Source organism: Ochotona curzoniae, unplaced genomic scaffold (genome assembly GCF_017591425.1).
Source record: "Ochotona curzoniae isolate NIBS_2020 unplaced genomic scaffold, NIBS_Ocur_1.0 contig_2318, whole genome shotgun sequence".
NCBI classification, from domain to species: domain Eukaryota; kingdom Metazoa; phylum Chordata; class Mammalia; order Lagomorpha; family Ochotonidae; genus Ochotona; species Ochotona curzoniae.
In genome coordinates, this window is record NW_024465419.1 from 8,363,817 (window position 1) to 8,379,274 (window position 15,458).

General features: G+C 44.3%; 1 protein-coding gene across 1 annotated transcript in view; it reads left to right on the forward strand.

Moving 5' to 3' along the window:
• Positions 1-15,458, forward strand: part of PRKDC (protein kinase, DNA-activated, catalytic subunit) — a 139,855-nt gene that overhangs the window by 83,585 nt on the left and 40,812 nt on the right. Inside the window, exons 53-59 of the mRNA XM_040972592.1 lie at positions 3,194-3,318; positions 3,399-3,548; positions 4,634-4,807; positions 6,141-6,239; positions 7,541-7,748; positions 10,124-10,313; positions 11,175-11,393. Of these exons, the coding sequence (XP_040828526.1) occupies positions 3,194-3,318; positions 3,399-3,548; positions 4,634-4,807; positions 6,141-6,239; positions 7,541-7,748; positions 10,124-10,313; positions 11,175-11,393 (1,165 nt within the window). The remainder of the gene's footprint in view (positions 1-3,193; positions 3,319-3,398; positions 3,549-4,633; positions 4,808-6,140; positions 6,240-7,540; positions 7,749-10,123; positions 10,314-11,174; positions 11,394-15,458) is intronic.

Below are 15,458 nucleotides of genomic sequence, written 5' to 3' on the forward strand. Positions count from 1 at the left end.
TTTAATTTGAAAGCCAAAATTACAGAGAGAAGGATGGAGAAGGAGAGGGAAAGAGATTTTCTGACAATTGGTTCAATATCCAAATGGATGCAATGGCTAAAACCGAGCCCAATCCAAAGCCAGGAGCCAGGAACTTCTTCTGGTTATCCCACGTGGGTGCAGGATCCCAAGACTTTGAGCTATACTCTAGTGCTTTCCCAGGCCACAAGTAGGGAGCTGGATCAGAAGTGGAGTAGCTGGTACCTAAACCAGTACCCATATGGGATGCCGGCACTGCAGGTGGGGATTAGCATGCTACACCATGGCACTGAGTCTGCCCTGTGCACTCTGGCAGGTTGTGAGAAGAGCTTAAGGATCAGGTGCAGATCCAATACTCAACTGCTAAATGAAGTTGCTTGTCATAGCTGTGTGTGATGTCTGGGGGCCCCCTGCTGGTAACCCCTCATTATAACTCAATTGAAAATAGGCAGAGTGATTCCTCCTGCGCATGCAGCAGCCCTCTCACCGGTTTGCAAGTGTCCCTGTGGTCACTGGATGTGATGATGTGGCAGGCTGACGTGCAGGTTCTGAGTCTATTAGGAGAGCATGGGTGGTTGATCACTCCTTCCAAGACTGTCTGGCCTGTGTCCCTGCTTTCCTGACAGCATCTTTTTCCTGACCCCAAGCCACCTCCAAGAGCTATTCTGTGGGTTTCTTCTTCTTTTTTTTCTCCCTTTCCCCCATCACATAGCTTCTAACTTTAAAAACTGCCACACTGGGGCCAGCACAATGGCTCAGTTGGCTAACCCTCTGCCTACAAGTGCTAGCTTCCCATGTAGGCACCAGTTTTTGTCCCAGCTGCTCTATTTCCCATCCAGCTCCTTGCCTGTGGCCTGGGAAAGCAACAAACGATGTCTCAAAGCTTTGGGACCCTGTACCTGTGTGAGAGCTCTGAAAGAATCTCCTGGCTCCTGGCTTTGGACAGCTCAGCTCTGACCACTGTAACCATTTGGGCAAAGGATCAGCAGATTGAAGGTGTTACTTTTTTTTTGCTCTCCTTCTCTCTGTAGATCTGTCTTTCCAACAAAAATGAATAATAAATCTTAAAACAAAAATAAAAACAAAAATGCTGCTTTGATGTTTGAGTCCTGGTTGTGTCTGCAGGCCCAAGACTGTCATGAAAGAGAAGTTAGGGAGTGGCCATGGTTACTGTGAGGCAGGAGGATGACAAGGACCCAGTTCAGCAACTTGGACCCTTGCCCGTTTCCTAATTATAGGTTTGTTTGGGTTTAAAAGAAAACTAAATGATACATGGGCCTGGTGCAATAACCTGATGGCTAAAGTCCACCTTACATGCACTGAGATCACATATGAATGCTAGTTTATGTCCCGGCTGCTCCACTTCCCATCCAACTCCCTACCTGTAGCCTTGGAAAGCAGCAGAGGTTGGCCCAAAGTGTAGGGAGTCTGCATCCATGTGAAAGACCCTGAAGAAGCTCCTGGCTCCTGGCTTCAGCTCATCTCAGCTCTGGCTGTTGTGGCCACTTGAGGAGTGAATCAATGGATGGAACATCTTCCTTTCTGTCTCTCCTCTCTTATAAATCTGCCTTTGCAATGAAAATAAATAATTCTTTAAAATACATTAAATGATACAAACAAAAAGATCACCTAGGGAAGGTGACACAATTTATTTTAGGATTAAGTGCTTTTTTTGTGAGTTAAAATTTTTACAGCTCAGAATGACTTGTCATTTTGACAGCCTGTTACACTGGGCTTATGCTGGGTAATATGCTTCACTTGTACCACCAGATGGAGCAGGCTTCAATAGAACCCCAAGTATAATCTGCTGTAAAACTTTCAACTCCAAAATATTATGAGAATAGGAGCTAGCGTTGTGGCACAGTGAGTTAAGCTGCTACTTGGCATGGACATTGTGTATCAGATTGACAGTTTGAGTTCCAGTAGCTCTACTTCTGATCCAGCTTCCTACTGGGAAGGCAATAGGTGGTGACTCTGCTACCCACTTGAGATACCCAGATGGAGTTCCTGCCCGCTTGACTCCGATCTGACCCAGACCTGGCTGTTGTAGTCATTTGAGGAGTGAACCAGTAGATGGAAGCTCTCTGTTTCTCCATTACTCTGTATTTCTTCCTTCTCTGTGTTACTCTGCAAATCAAGATAACAAATAAATAATTTTATTTTAAAGGAATACTCCAGAGTGATTAAAAATGTATGTGAAAAACAAAATTAAAAGCGACTTTAATTTTGGTGTAAACATTTTTTTAACTCATGTTCATTTTTTCTTTCTTTTTAAAAAGATTTTTTTAATTGAAGTCAGATTTACAGAGAGAAGGAGTGGCAGAAAGAAAGATCATCCATCCACTGACTGCAAGTGGCCATAATGGCCAGAGCTGAGCCTGTTTGAAACCAGAAACCAGCAGCTTATTCTCCCACCGGGGTGAAGTGTCCCAAAACTTTGGGCTGTCTTCAATTACTTTCCCGTGCCGCAAGCAGGGAGTTGTATGGGAAGTATAGCAGACAGGACAGGAACTGGCACCCATATGGGATCCCAGTGCATGCAAGGCAAGGATTTTAACTGCTAGACTACCATGCCTGTCCCTTTGTTTTTTCTTAGTATGTAGTTTCATGAACTTGTTGAAGGCTGCCATATACACAGATTTCAAATTTTTAAGTTAAATTTTTCTGTGAATATTTTGTCTTTTCAAAAAGTTTATTTTTAAAAAATTTATTTATTTTTGTTGGAAAGTCAGATCTACAGAGAGGAGAGACAGAGGGGAAGGTCTTCTATCCGCTGATTCACTCCCCAAATTACCATAACAGCCAGAGTTGAGCCAATCTGAAGCCAGGAGCCCCTTCCTGGTCTCCCATGCAGCTGCAGGTTCCCAAGGCTTTGGGCCATCCTCAGCTGCTTTCCCAGGCCACAGGCAGAGAGATGGACAGGAAGCAGGGCTGCCAGTATTAGAACCAGTGCCCATATGGGATCCCAGCGTGTGCAAGGCGAGGACTTAGCTGCTAGACTACTGTGCCAGGCCCAAGTAATTTATTTTTAAAAGGCAGAGTTACAGACGGAATCCTGTGGTAATTGACAGCATCAAACACCCTTTTTGGGTGCACTTGCATTTTCAAGATTTGTTTTTATTGCTTGATGGTAGCTTCTACCTTTGTGTATTTATAAAATGACTTCACTCTCCAGGTCCTGGAGGATCTTGTGCATGAACTAGTTGTCAAACAGTTGAAGCAGCAGCAGAATACCAACGAGGACAAATTTATTGTATGCTTGAACAAAGTGGTCAAGAGCTTCCCTCTGCTTGCTGACAGGTAGAGACCCTTGGGGCCACCCTTGGTGGGTGGTTCTCCCGGTCTGCAGCCGTCCACTGAGCACACACCCTATGGCTTAGGTTCTTGAACGCAGTGTTCTACCTGCTGCCCAAGTTTCACGGCGTGATGAAGACACTGTGTCTAGAGGTCGTGCTCTGTCGCGCAGAGGAAATCCCAGATCTGTACTTCCAGCTCAAGAGCAAGGACTTTATTCAGCTCATGCGACACAGGTGAGTGAGCAGCAGCCTCACACTCTGGCTCAAAGAAAAAATTTTTTGATCAGATATTGTCAATTCAGGAAGAACCTGCAGGTTCTCATGAGATGCCTGTTTGTGGAGAACGGGTGGCAAGCAGCCTGAGAATGAAGACAGTGCCTGAGGGGAACCTGCTTCACCGCTCCTCTCCTCCCCCCACAACACACACATGCCACCTTCCTGCAGGTGACCTGGGTTTGAGCTGTGCCCGGTAAGAATGTTCCATTGTGTATTCAGATTGTGTTAATTTACAGGATCACTGTAAGTGAATGACACTCTTTTCTTGTCTTGGTGTGTGTAATATAGTTTTACATAGTGATGCATTGCTGATCGGGGTGGAATCAGTGAGTTTCACAGAGTGTGTATCACCATGTTGTAATGGCCAGCATTTACCGGGTGTTTACCACACCAGGGACTGCTCTGAGTGTATTAGGAGCAAAAGACACAGAATGGGAGCAGGTGCTAACCCTGTCACACTTAACCTCACCATGTGATATTACACACCAGGTGGCACTTACAATTACTCTTTGAAATCTGAAAACCTTTGTATTTTTAGGTTATTTTGTTGAGCTATCAAGTTTTAATCCACAGTAAACTTTTCGTTTTCAAATAATTTTACAGAAAAGTTAAAAGATAGTACTTAGAACTCCTTTACATTCTTCACCTCGTTTTCTCATCTTATATAATCGTGGTATATTTATCAAAATCGAAACATTAGCAGCAGAACATTACTACTGTCTGCACTCGATCTTAGCCAAAAGGCCGAGAAGCGATGGAACCTTACTACTCTCTGGACTTTACTGTACTGATTCCTGCCCCCCCCCCCCCGGCTCATCCAGGGACTGGTCCAGGATAGTGCATTGAATTGCTTATTTTTAATAACCTAGCTCATGGTAATTATTTGTGTGAGTGCATTGTTTATGTAAGCAGAGTGTTATTCATCATAACAAAGACGAGGAGTAAAGAACGGCATGAGGGAGTGTTGCCTGTCACACTTTGTGGAAACACAGCAATGAGAATTGTTAAGTCTGTGTTTTTTTAAAATCTCTCTTTTATTGTAGAGATGATGAAAGGCAAAAGGTGTGTTTGGACATCATTTATAAAGTGATGGCAAAATTGAAACCAGTGGAACTCCGAGAACTTCTGACCCCTGTTGTAGAATTTGTGTCTCACCCGTCTCCTGTGTGCAGGGAACAAATGTATAATATTCTCATGTGGATTCATGACAACTACAGGTAAGCTCCATACTGATATTTAATAGGACTTTTCTTAGTGATCTTTTGGGTGCATTTAGCAGTCTGAAACATAATAGAACACTATGTAATCACGTAGTTCAAAGCAAAACATTTTATGTTGAATTTTGTCTTTTATGTTGAATTATGTGGTCTTGACTTATCCATAGTTTTGTTTATTGCAGTGTTATATGCCTGCATTTATTCAAGGTATGAGGATGGTAAATGGAAAGTTCCAGAAGTAAGCAAAGCATAGTTTGAAACTGAACTTGTACCGTTCTAACTAGTGTAACATCTCCCTCCATCCTTCTCTGTCCCACCTCAGGGCATGAGTCGTCCCTTTGCTCACTCACGCCATGTAGCTACCCACCCAATAATCACTTAATGTAATCACCTCAGCTGTTGTATTGCTGCTCAAAGCACAAAAACCACGGTGCTGGCAATCCAGATGTGCTGAGGAGAATCACAGCATGTCAGGGTTGAGGAGCATTTTTTCTGCCAAGGGCCATTTGTATACTTACAACATCATTCATGAGCCATACAAAGTTATCAACTTAAAAATTAGTTTGCTGTAGAGTCCTTACACTTGGAGTCTTGTCTGCAGGTTGCCTTGGCAGGGTGGGACCGTGTCTTCAGGGCCTCACACAGCCCACAGACTGAATGTTCCCCTACTCCCTGCTTTATGTGAAAAGGTTAACATAGAAAAAGATTTTTGAGAGAAAAACGATCACTTTCTTATTAATTTTACCATAGTACATTGTTATTGTTATATCTTGTTGATAACCTCTTCCTGTACCCAGTTTATAACTTTATCACAGGCAGGTGTGTAGATAGGAAAGCATGTAGTCTATAATGGATTTAAAACTGTCCTTGGTTTCAGGCATCCACTCAGAATCTCAGATCGTTTTCCCTCATGTCTGAGGGGGACTGCAATTTGTGTAGGAAGTAGTGAGGCTATTGGGTGAGCTAAAATGTGTCAGTATTCTGTTTGTAGAATAAAGACTTAATTTTGTAGTTACTCCTTATAGTCTGCAACATTGAGATGAACTTGGCCAGGATACCTCATCCTGCAGGAACCCATGGCAGCACTGCAGGCTGTTCTATGCCTGCTCGTGGTGCCCATGGCTGCCCTCTGGTCTTACCATCCCTCCCCTGCTGGCAGCAATGAAAGGGGCTCATGAAGGGGGAAGGAAGGTGTCAGGCCCAGGCACACACTAAGCAGGTACTGCTCTGAGCTGGGGCAGGTCCCGTAAGAACGCAGTTGTCTTCAATTCTAGATGGTATTCTTGAAGTCTAAAGGCGAGTGCTGATGTTTTGCTATTTGTTGTTTTCTCAGAGATCCAGAGAGTAAGGCAGACGGTGACTCCCAGGAAGTGTTTAAGTTGGCAAAGGAGGTGCTGATTCAAGGACTGATTGATGACAGCTCCAGCCTTCAGTAGGTCTCCTCTTGGAATAATTGGGCCAGAACAGTTGCATTTTAGGAGTACTGCTTTCCAGACAAACGTACAGTATTTTTAAACACTGTTAGAAATATATTGGCAATATCTTTAGTCTTTCCTGCATTTCCTGTATAGTCAAAATGTATTTTAAGTCACATTGTAAAGATTAAGTCTTAGAAATCCTAGCAAGTTACTTTAAAATTTTTGCAGAAGGTGTGGACAGAACATTCTGTTGGTACAATGAGCTAAATTGTTTCAGAGTAGAAAGAAAATGTGTAAGGATGATTCTTCTGTTTCCCATTTAACACAGACAGCTAGGCTTGCATGAGACATATTAATGCTGACTGATGTGTCTGGAACCTTAAGGCTGAGAGGAACCCATCGTGTTATCACGTGAGCGAGGATTACTGTGGCCTGAGGTACAGCCCTCAACCAGCTGCACGGTTGTCTAGTCAAGACTTCATCACAGTAGGAAGGACAACTCATCTTTGATGTGATTCTGTGTATCAGCTTATCTTTGTGTTCTGCTACAGTTTTAAATTCATTAAGATTTTGAAAATTATATTTGGATTTCATAAATCTCAGTAAATTATAAAAAAGTCTAAGCTTTTTTACCAGCTGAAGTTGGAATATTTTAGGGCAAGAATTTTTTTTTTTAAGATTTATTTATTTGAAACAATTAGAGAAGTTTCTGTTGGCTGGTTCACTCCCCAGATGGCTGCCATGGCCAGGAGTTGGGCCAGGCTGAAATCAGGAGCCTCTTCCAGGTAGGTCTCCTGTGGGGGTCACTGGGACACCAGCACTTTGGCAATCTTACACTGCTTTCCCCAGGCCATTATCAGGAAGCTGGATTCAAAGTAGAGGAACTAGAACACAAACTGGCACCTGTGGGGGATGCTGGTGTTACGGGGGTTCTGCCACACACAACACTGGTGTAATTTTTAGAGTGTTATGAATGATTATATGTATCCTCTCAGGATGTCTTTTCAGCTTCAACTTAGATAATATTATGTTCTCGTTCTTGAATATTTCCCAGGGGATTGAGATGAGAAAATAACATTCCCACCTCCAGTTTCTCACCTCTTGTAGAATGCGCTGCCCTTTGGCAATGTTCCACTCCTTCAAGACATTATTGTGTTCCTAGTTCAGATCATTATCTTTATGTTTACAGGCTTGGGTGTGCTCTCCCCCATGGTTAAGCTTTCTGTGTCTTCTCTGTGTGATATCCTGAACAGGATTTTTTTCTTCTCCATTTACCAATTCTTAAATTAAATGCACTTTTCTGTCTGCTTTTCAGACTGGTTGTTCGAAACTTCTGGAGCCATGAAACTAGGTTACCTTCAAATACCTTGGACCGGTTGTTGGCACTAAACTCCTTATATTCACCTAAGATTGAAGTGCACTTTTTAAGTCTGGCAACAAATTTTCTGCTTGAAATGACCAGCTTGAGCCCAGATTATCCAAACCCCATGTTTGAGCATCCTTTGTCAGAATGCGAGTTTCAGGTGATGTGTTCATCTCCGGGTAATAACAGATATCAAGGGCTTTCTGCATTTGTTAATGCACATTTTCTACTGGTGCTAAACTGGCTCTCTTACTTTCCGGAAAGAGGCTCATCTCCCTCTTCCTCTCAGCCTCTGTTGGATTTCCTTCCACCTTCCCCCACCTGCCCTGTCCGCCTGCACCTTCCTGGGGCATGCTCTGGAGTGTCCAGAGCTCCTGGAAGGTGGGGCCTGGAGCTGCACCGTCCACACTGGTGTCTCTAGTTATAAGAGTTAACCCTTATTAAGGGTCTGGCACTGGAAACTTTTGTTTTTGAAATATGAACATACACATAAATTTGGGAATGGACCCAAGTTGACTTCTGTTTCTTATACAACTTTTACACATAGCCTAAAGGTGACTGTGCACAACATTTTTATGCACCTGTGTTTTGACCTGGCCCATCGCTTGAGACAGGTGGGGAATTTTCCACCAGTGGTCCAGAATATTTGGGGTTTTGGAGCATCTCAGATTGCAGGTTATCTTGTCAGATATGCACAACCTGTGACTATCTCCTACCTAATGTTTGTGCACACTCAGAAGAGCTAGGCCACTGGCTTGCAGCATTGTGTCGTGGTGCTATTACTAGCTGTGCTATCAGCCTGGCCATGTAGAATGTGAAAGTAGAAAAATAGTCTTTCCTCCCATGACAGTTTTTTTTTTAATATTTGTTCATTTTTATTTGAAAGGCAAATTGTAGAGAGAAGGAGAGACAGAGAGAGCGTTCTTCTATTCACTGGTCCACTCCCCAACTTGCCACAATAGCCAGAGATGAGCTGATCCAAAGCCAGGAGCCATGAGATTTCTGGGTCTCCCATGTGGCTGCAGGAACCCAAGGACTTGAACCGTCCTCCACTGCTTTTCTAGGCCATAAGCGGGGAGCTGAATCAGATATGGAGCAGCCAGGACATGAACTGGTGCACATATGGCGTGCTGATACATCACCTTACTGACCCCAAGATTTATTGATTTACTTAAAAGACATAGTTCCAGAAATAAATAAGAGACAGAGTATCTGCCCACCTGCTTACTGACCAAATGGTCACAGTGGCCACAGGAACTGGTATAAGCTGAAGCTAAGAGCCAGGAACTCCATCGGATCTCTAATGTGGGTACAGGGGCTCAAAGATTTGAGCCGTCATCAACTGCTTTCCCAGATGTGTTAGCAAGTAGCTGGATTAGAAGTGTAGCAGCTAGACTTGAAACAGTATGTGGGATGCTGGTGTCACACACAACAGTTTAATGTGCTGCACCACAGTGCCAGCCCCAGCACTTAGCTTTTATAGTTGGCAAATAATTTTTTAAATTTAATTCTATGGGCCCAGTGCAATAGCCTAGTGGCTAAATCCTTGCTTCACATGTGCCAGGATCCTATATGGGCACTTGTTCAAGTTCCGGCTATTCCATTTCCCATATAGCTCCCTGCTTGTGGCCTGAAAAAGCAGAGACTCTGCACCCATGTAGGAGACCTGGAAGAAGCTCCTATCTCTTGGCTTCAGATTGGCACAGCTCCAGGCATTGCCTCCACTTGGGGAGTGAACCAGTGGACGGTTCTCCTTCTTTCTGTAAACCTGATCTACCTTAATAAAAATAAATAAATCTTAAAAAAAAAAAACCCACTGCCTTTCAAATAATAAATAAATCTCAAAAAAATTAGTTTAAATTTTGATGTTGTTTAAATAGTTAACAAGAATGCCCATGAGGACCACTGATCAGAGTGGGGAGGGTCAAGGTATGGGGAAGGTGAGTGGGGCAAATGTTTCCAATTTTTTTCCTTTTTCTCTTGTACCTGGGAGTGGGGGAACAAAGGAGGGACAGGGGGCTGCCCCAGCTGCCAAACTGCATACTACATCAGTATCTGGGGATGGGAGATGTCCACTTGATGTCATCTTAGAAACTCCGATATGGAGAAGAATGTTCCAAGGGTATAGCTTAAGTAGTTTTGATAGCTCCAAGACACTGCTGATTTCATTGCTCCAAGGTTGAGAAAATTCTTCCAAGGTCCATTGGCTGACAGAGTCCCCCCTAATGGATCCACTCACCCAGGCTCTCGCTGCCAAGGAATTGCCAGCCAACTTGTATACCTGTTCAGCTCTCCATCTTCTTACATAGCATTCAAGAGTCCTCAACAGACCCAAAAGAGCTGGCCATAATGTGCCCTGTGTGCACTTAGGCAATTGGCAAATAATTGAAACTTTTGAACTGGAGAACATTCTTCTCCCACTACTTTGCACAGAGAGATACAGACTCTCGGGACATCCCAGCCAGCAGATGGTCAGTAAGATTGGTGTGCAGCTAAAGCAGGATGTCATCTCACGCAGACCTTTCTTACCTGCAGGAGTACACCATCGAGCCTGATTGGCGTTACCGAAGCACCGTGCTCACCCCAATGTTTGTTGAGACCCAGGCCTCTCTAAGCTCGCTTCAGACCCGAACCCAGGAAGGCTCCCTCCTGCCCCGAGGGCCAGCAGCTCGGCAAATTAGGGCCACCCAGCAGCAGTATGATTTCACGCCCACACAGACCACAGGTGACCAGCTTCCTGCGTTCTTTTGGGGGTTAGAGCCCAGCAAAGATGCTTTCTTCCACTGAGAGATACACAGAGGTCTCTCTGACAATCACAGAGACAGAGGACAGAGGACCAGTAGAGGCCATGTAGGGTTCATGGGTAATGGGGAGCAAATGCCAGCACTGAGGATAGCAAATACTTGAATTGGTTTACTTTAATTAAAAAAAAAATTATACATTGGCATTATTTCTGCCTGGAACAAGCAGGTCCAGTATTTTCCTATTGTTTTAATTTTTTGTCCAGAAAAATTTGTATGGTGCCTCAACTTTAAAACATCTTACCTCAAAAGCATGGAAGAACTGAACCAGATTCATTTACCATGTCTTATACTTTATTCAACTGTTTTCTCAGGTGGTTTAGCTGTCTGATAAGCAAAGTACCAATTACAGAGTAAAATGTGGAAATAATTATATATAAACACTTCAGCCTTTGCTTTATGTAATTTCTTTTGCACTTGATGATTCTGGAAGTAGGACTGCTATGATCAATCATGATGAAAAGTCTATGACAGCAGTGTGGGAACTGTGGGTTCTTGGCACCTGGCAAATGCATGGCAACATCCCTGTGATGGCCCTAGCCTCCAGAGAAGGGGCATGAGGTGTTTGTTTACAAATGGGGACCCTGAGGTGCAGGTGCCTTGGTCAGCCTTGGGTCCCGCTCCAGGAACCTGATGGAGCCTCAGCTCAGTGTCGCAGGGGAGCATGGAAGCCCCATGTCACCAGGTGTGTCTGACCAGCCTCGCTGCTGGCCCCCAGGTCAGGCTGAGCTGTGCCATGCAGTGCTGAGTGAATGGCGTGACTGCTCTGACCATCCATGTTGCAGATGGAAGGAGCTCATTCAATTGGCTGACTGGGAGCAGTATTGACCCGCTGGCAGATTTCACAGCCTCCTCATCATCATCAGAGTCCTTGTCTTCTTCCTTGCTGTTTGCCCACAAGAAGAGTGACAAGGCACCGAGAACACCGTGGAAGCCCGTGGGACCTGACTGTCTAAAGAAAAGGCTGGGCCTTCCTGGGGACGAGGTGGATAACAGAGTGACGGGTAAGTCAGGGTCAGAAATAGCCTCCCTTGTCAGTTTCTGCAGGACCAGGAGTGCTTTTCTCACTGTGGCCCTGTGTCCTTGTGCTTGTAGTTAAACCCCTTAAAATTCCCTGCAGTGAACGTGGTCTGGCCACTTATCACGTGGAAAGCTTCGTTTTGTAGTTGTTCCCAGAAAGCCATTGAAAAAATTAAACCCAGTTCATGGTTTTCTGAAACAGCAGGGGTTGGTGAGGCAGCAACTGACACTCATCAAGATGAGGTAAAATTGGTAAAAAAAAAAAAAAAAAAAAGCTTCAAAAACAAGCACTTAAATCCAGGTTAGGAATGGAGGAAACACCTGGGGAGGCTGGGAGTAGGAGGACCCCTGAGAACAACCATGGGTGGGTGGGAGCTCCGAGGTTAGTTCACAGAAAGGCTCCCTGGCTGGGTGCAGTGCTGAGGGGGCTAAGAGGACACCTGGCAGGACCTGCCCGCTGCGTGCCAGGAGGACGGGCTGGGAGGTGGCTCTTGAGAACTACAGCTCTGGGATTGAGTGAAAACCCAGGGGAGGAAATATCCAGGGCAAAGCAGGTCCCAAGACAGAGGCCTGGGCAAAAGCCAGTGTGCCTGCATTGGTTTGGATATACAGAAGTGAAACTAGGGGAAATTTTTTTTTTCACTTACTATTAGCAACTAAAACACTCCCTGACATACAGTACTTGCACTTTGCTTCTAACTCCTTCCCTCAAACATTCCCAGTGCACATGTGGTCTGTTCACAATTCCCTGAGGGTCATAGCATGAGATGAGTTTTTTTTTTCCATAGGTTTCAGGGATTTCCCCTTTCATCCTCCCCAATCACTCTACCCCCCCACTATATTCCTCCCTATATTATATACTTTTCCCTATATTATTACAATGGCAAAGTCCTTCAACAACAGTCACAAGTCCATCATTGTGCTATTCAAATGTTTCATGCCATTGTAGGTATAGACAGTGGTAGAAATTCTAGTATTCTACTGTCATGATGTCTAACAGTTTCATTGGGAGTGCAACGGTGAGCTTTGCCCTCTTGCTGCTCCTGGCTCTCGGGGTGCCTCACTCTCAAGTGCTCTCCATCCCTTTCTCCCCGCTCTGCTGCTTCTCACTGTCTTTGCTTTACACCCTCTCTCATCTCAGCCCCACCACACATGCACAGCCCTCCTTTCCTGCGCATGGACCTCAGAGGCTCTGACTTGAACTTCTCCAAGGTGCCTGCACCTCTTAGCTTGCTGTTGTGTCTTAGCTGCAGCCTGCAGACAGCACTGCCAGCTGTTGAGTCAGGCTTTCCCTGTAAGCTTTGAAGGAGCACTGCCATCTAGTTACTTTAGTACTAGCAAGACCAACTCGGCAATAGTTGGTTTTTTTTTTTAGATTTATTTATTTTTCTTGGAAAGTCAGATTTATAGAGAGAAAGACAGAGAGAAAGATCTTCCATTTGCTGGTTCACTCCCCAAGTGGCCACAATGACCACAACCGAGTCAATCTGAAGCCAGGAGCCTCCTCTGGGTCTGCCATTTGGGTACAGGGTCCCAAGGTGCTGGACTACCCTCTACTGCCTTCCCAGGCTACAAGCAGGGAACGAGAAGGAAAGTGGAGCAGCAGGAACAGAAATGCGCCCATATGGAATCTTGGCGCATGCAAGGCAAGGACCTTAGCCACTAGGCTAGCACTCCAGACCCCAGTTGCTTTCTTTTTAAAAAGAGATGTTTTTAAAAAACATTTATTTAATTTTTTGCAAGCCATAGTTACAGAGACAGAGAGATATCCTCCTTCCACTGGTTCACTGTGCACATGAGTGTAATGGCCATGGCTGGGCCAGGCTCACGGCAGGAGCCAGGAGCTTCTTCCAGGTCTTCCACATAGGCCATCTTTGCTGCTTTTCCCAGGCACATTTAAAGGGAACTGGATTGGAGATGCAGCACCGGGATTTGAACTGGTACCCCGTAAAGGATGAGAGAGTCATAGATCATAGCTTTACCTGCTGTGCCGCAGTGCTGACTCCAGCTTCTTTCTTGAATGGCAGGAGGGGAGGAGGCGGAGGGTGCCGAGGCTCAGAAAAAAATGAAAGTTGTGAAAGCTGGCAGCAACGATTGTCTGCATCTCAAATTGTAACCTATTTTCTTGAGCATATTTATAGAGTAAAAATTAATGTCATGCTAAAATGAAGGTTGAATTGAGAGATCATATGTAGAAATTACTACATCTTCTGAGCCTTCTGATATTTTTTTCCCACATTTTTCCTTTTGCCTATTTTCTGGGAAATCTCTTCAACTTTTTTTTCCCAACCTTAGCTGTTTCAGTTTTTGACCTTTTTTTTTTTTAATTTCCAAAAGCTCTTTTCGTTCTGTTTCTTCAGTCCTTAACTCAGCTGTTATCAGCTCTTTTCTGATAATTAAATCTTTGCAAAATTTTTTTGCTACAGGGTCTGCTTTTAGTAACCATTTTCCTGTCATTTGTGTTGGTTTCTGCCCTTCATTTTTGAAACTTTGCTCAAAATGTCTGGTGACTTGGCGTTTTGAATTGTGTTTTCAGGTGGGGCACTAAAGCAGCTTTGGGCATAATGCAGGCACGGTGACTTGGCCTGAAAGGGAAGCGGGGCCAAACAAGCATGGTGATATGACCTGGGGAGGAGGTGGGTCAGGAGTGCGGGGTGATATGGTCTGAAAAGGAGGTGGTGTCGAGCAGGCAGGGAACCGTTTCATGGGGAAAAGGCCAGGTTGATTGCTCATGGTGAAGTGGCCTGAGAAGGAGATGGGGCCAGTTTCCCTGGAGATATGGTCTGTGAAGGAGGCGGTGACGATTGTGGCAGGTGGCGATGTGATCTGGGAAGAAGGCACGGTCATATGTGCCAGTTGACTTGATCTGGAAAGGAGGGGGAGTCGATTGTGCCAGGTAACTTGGCCCGAGAGAGGTGAATGGAGGGGGCAGGGTTAATATGGCACGCATGTAGTGGGGTCAAGCACACAGGGTAACATGGCCTGGCATCAAGTGTGTGGTGGCATGGTGTGGAAACATGGCTGGTCTTAGCGCACAGGATATTGTGGCCTAAGAAGGAGGAGTAGCCCTAGGAATATATCCAAAATACCTGTTACACGAGAAGCCAACATGCATCCCTATGTTCATAGCAGCACAATCAGTAATTGCAAAAACATGGAAGCAACCAAAATACCCATCAGCAGAAGACTGGATAAGAAAGCTATGGTTCATCTACTCCATGGAATACTACTCAGCTATTAAAAAAAACAAAATGCAGTTCTTTGTGGCCAAATGGGCCCAACTGGAAACCATAATGCTAAGGGAAATGAGCCAATCCCAAAAGGTTAGATACAACAAGTTGCCTTAATTTAAGATGAAATGATGTCAATATGTACCTGTAAATGTAATATTATCTCAACCTCAAACAGCCGGTCTCACATGCAATCAGATATTGTGAAGTAACCAACGAACCAACAATCAGTGCGAGTCCGACTGCTTATGATTTACATCAAAGAATTGTAAAACCCAATATACTTTTAATTCCCTATGTTATTCCGTAATGGGGTGGGAGAGTGGAGAAATCTTCCATCACCCTAGAAGGTGTGAGGAAGACGTGAAATATTAGTTGCTCCTCACTGGGATATTGAGGATTTCTCTGCACACCCCTCCTAAAACTGTTCTGCAACTAAACTGTTGACATATGTCTTGTCGGAGTTATAAGCCAGTCTAGACTACCCGAAAAAATAGCCAGGTTCAGCAAAATTATGCTTCAATGCTATAAAAGGCTAAATATTATCATGAAAATAGACACAAGACAGCTGAACGGTAATCTATAGCTATTTTAAGATGTATAGAACCCATTGTATATAAACTAAAATTGAAATGTCAATGAAGTAGTCACAGGATGTGGTTAAGAACTTGCATTTATTTTTAACATATTGGTTACTCAATACTATGTCAATTAATTCCATAATGTTATAAATTGTTGCTGATGTCATGTTGGAGCTTTTAATTGATCGGGATGATACTCTGCTGGCTCTACCTTCAGACCAGAGAAGGTCTCTCTAAG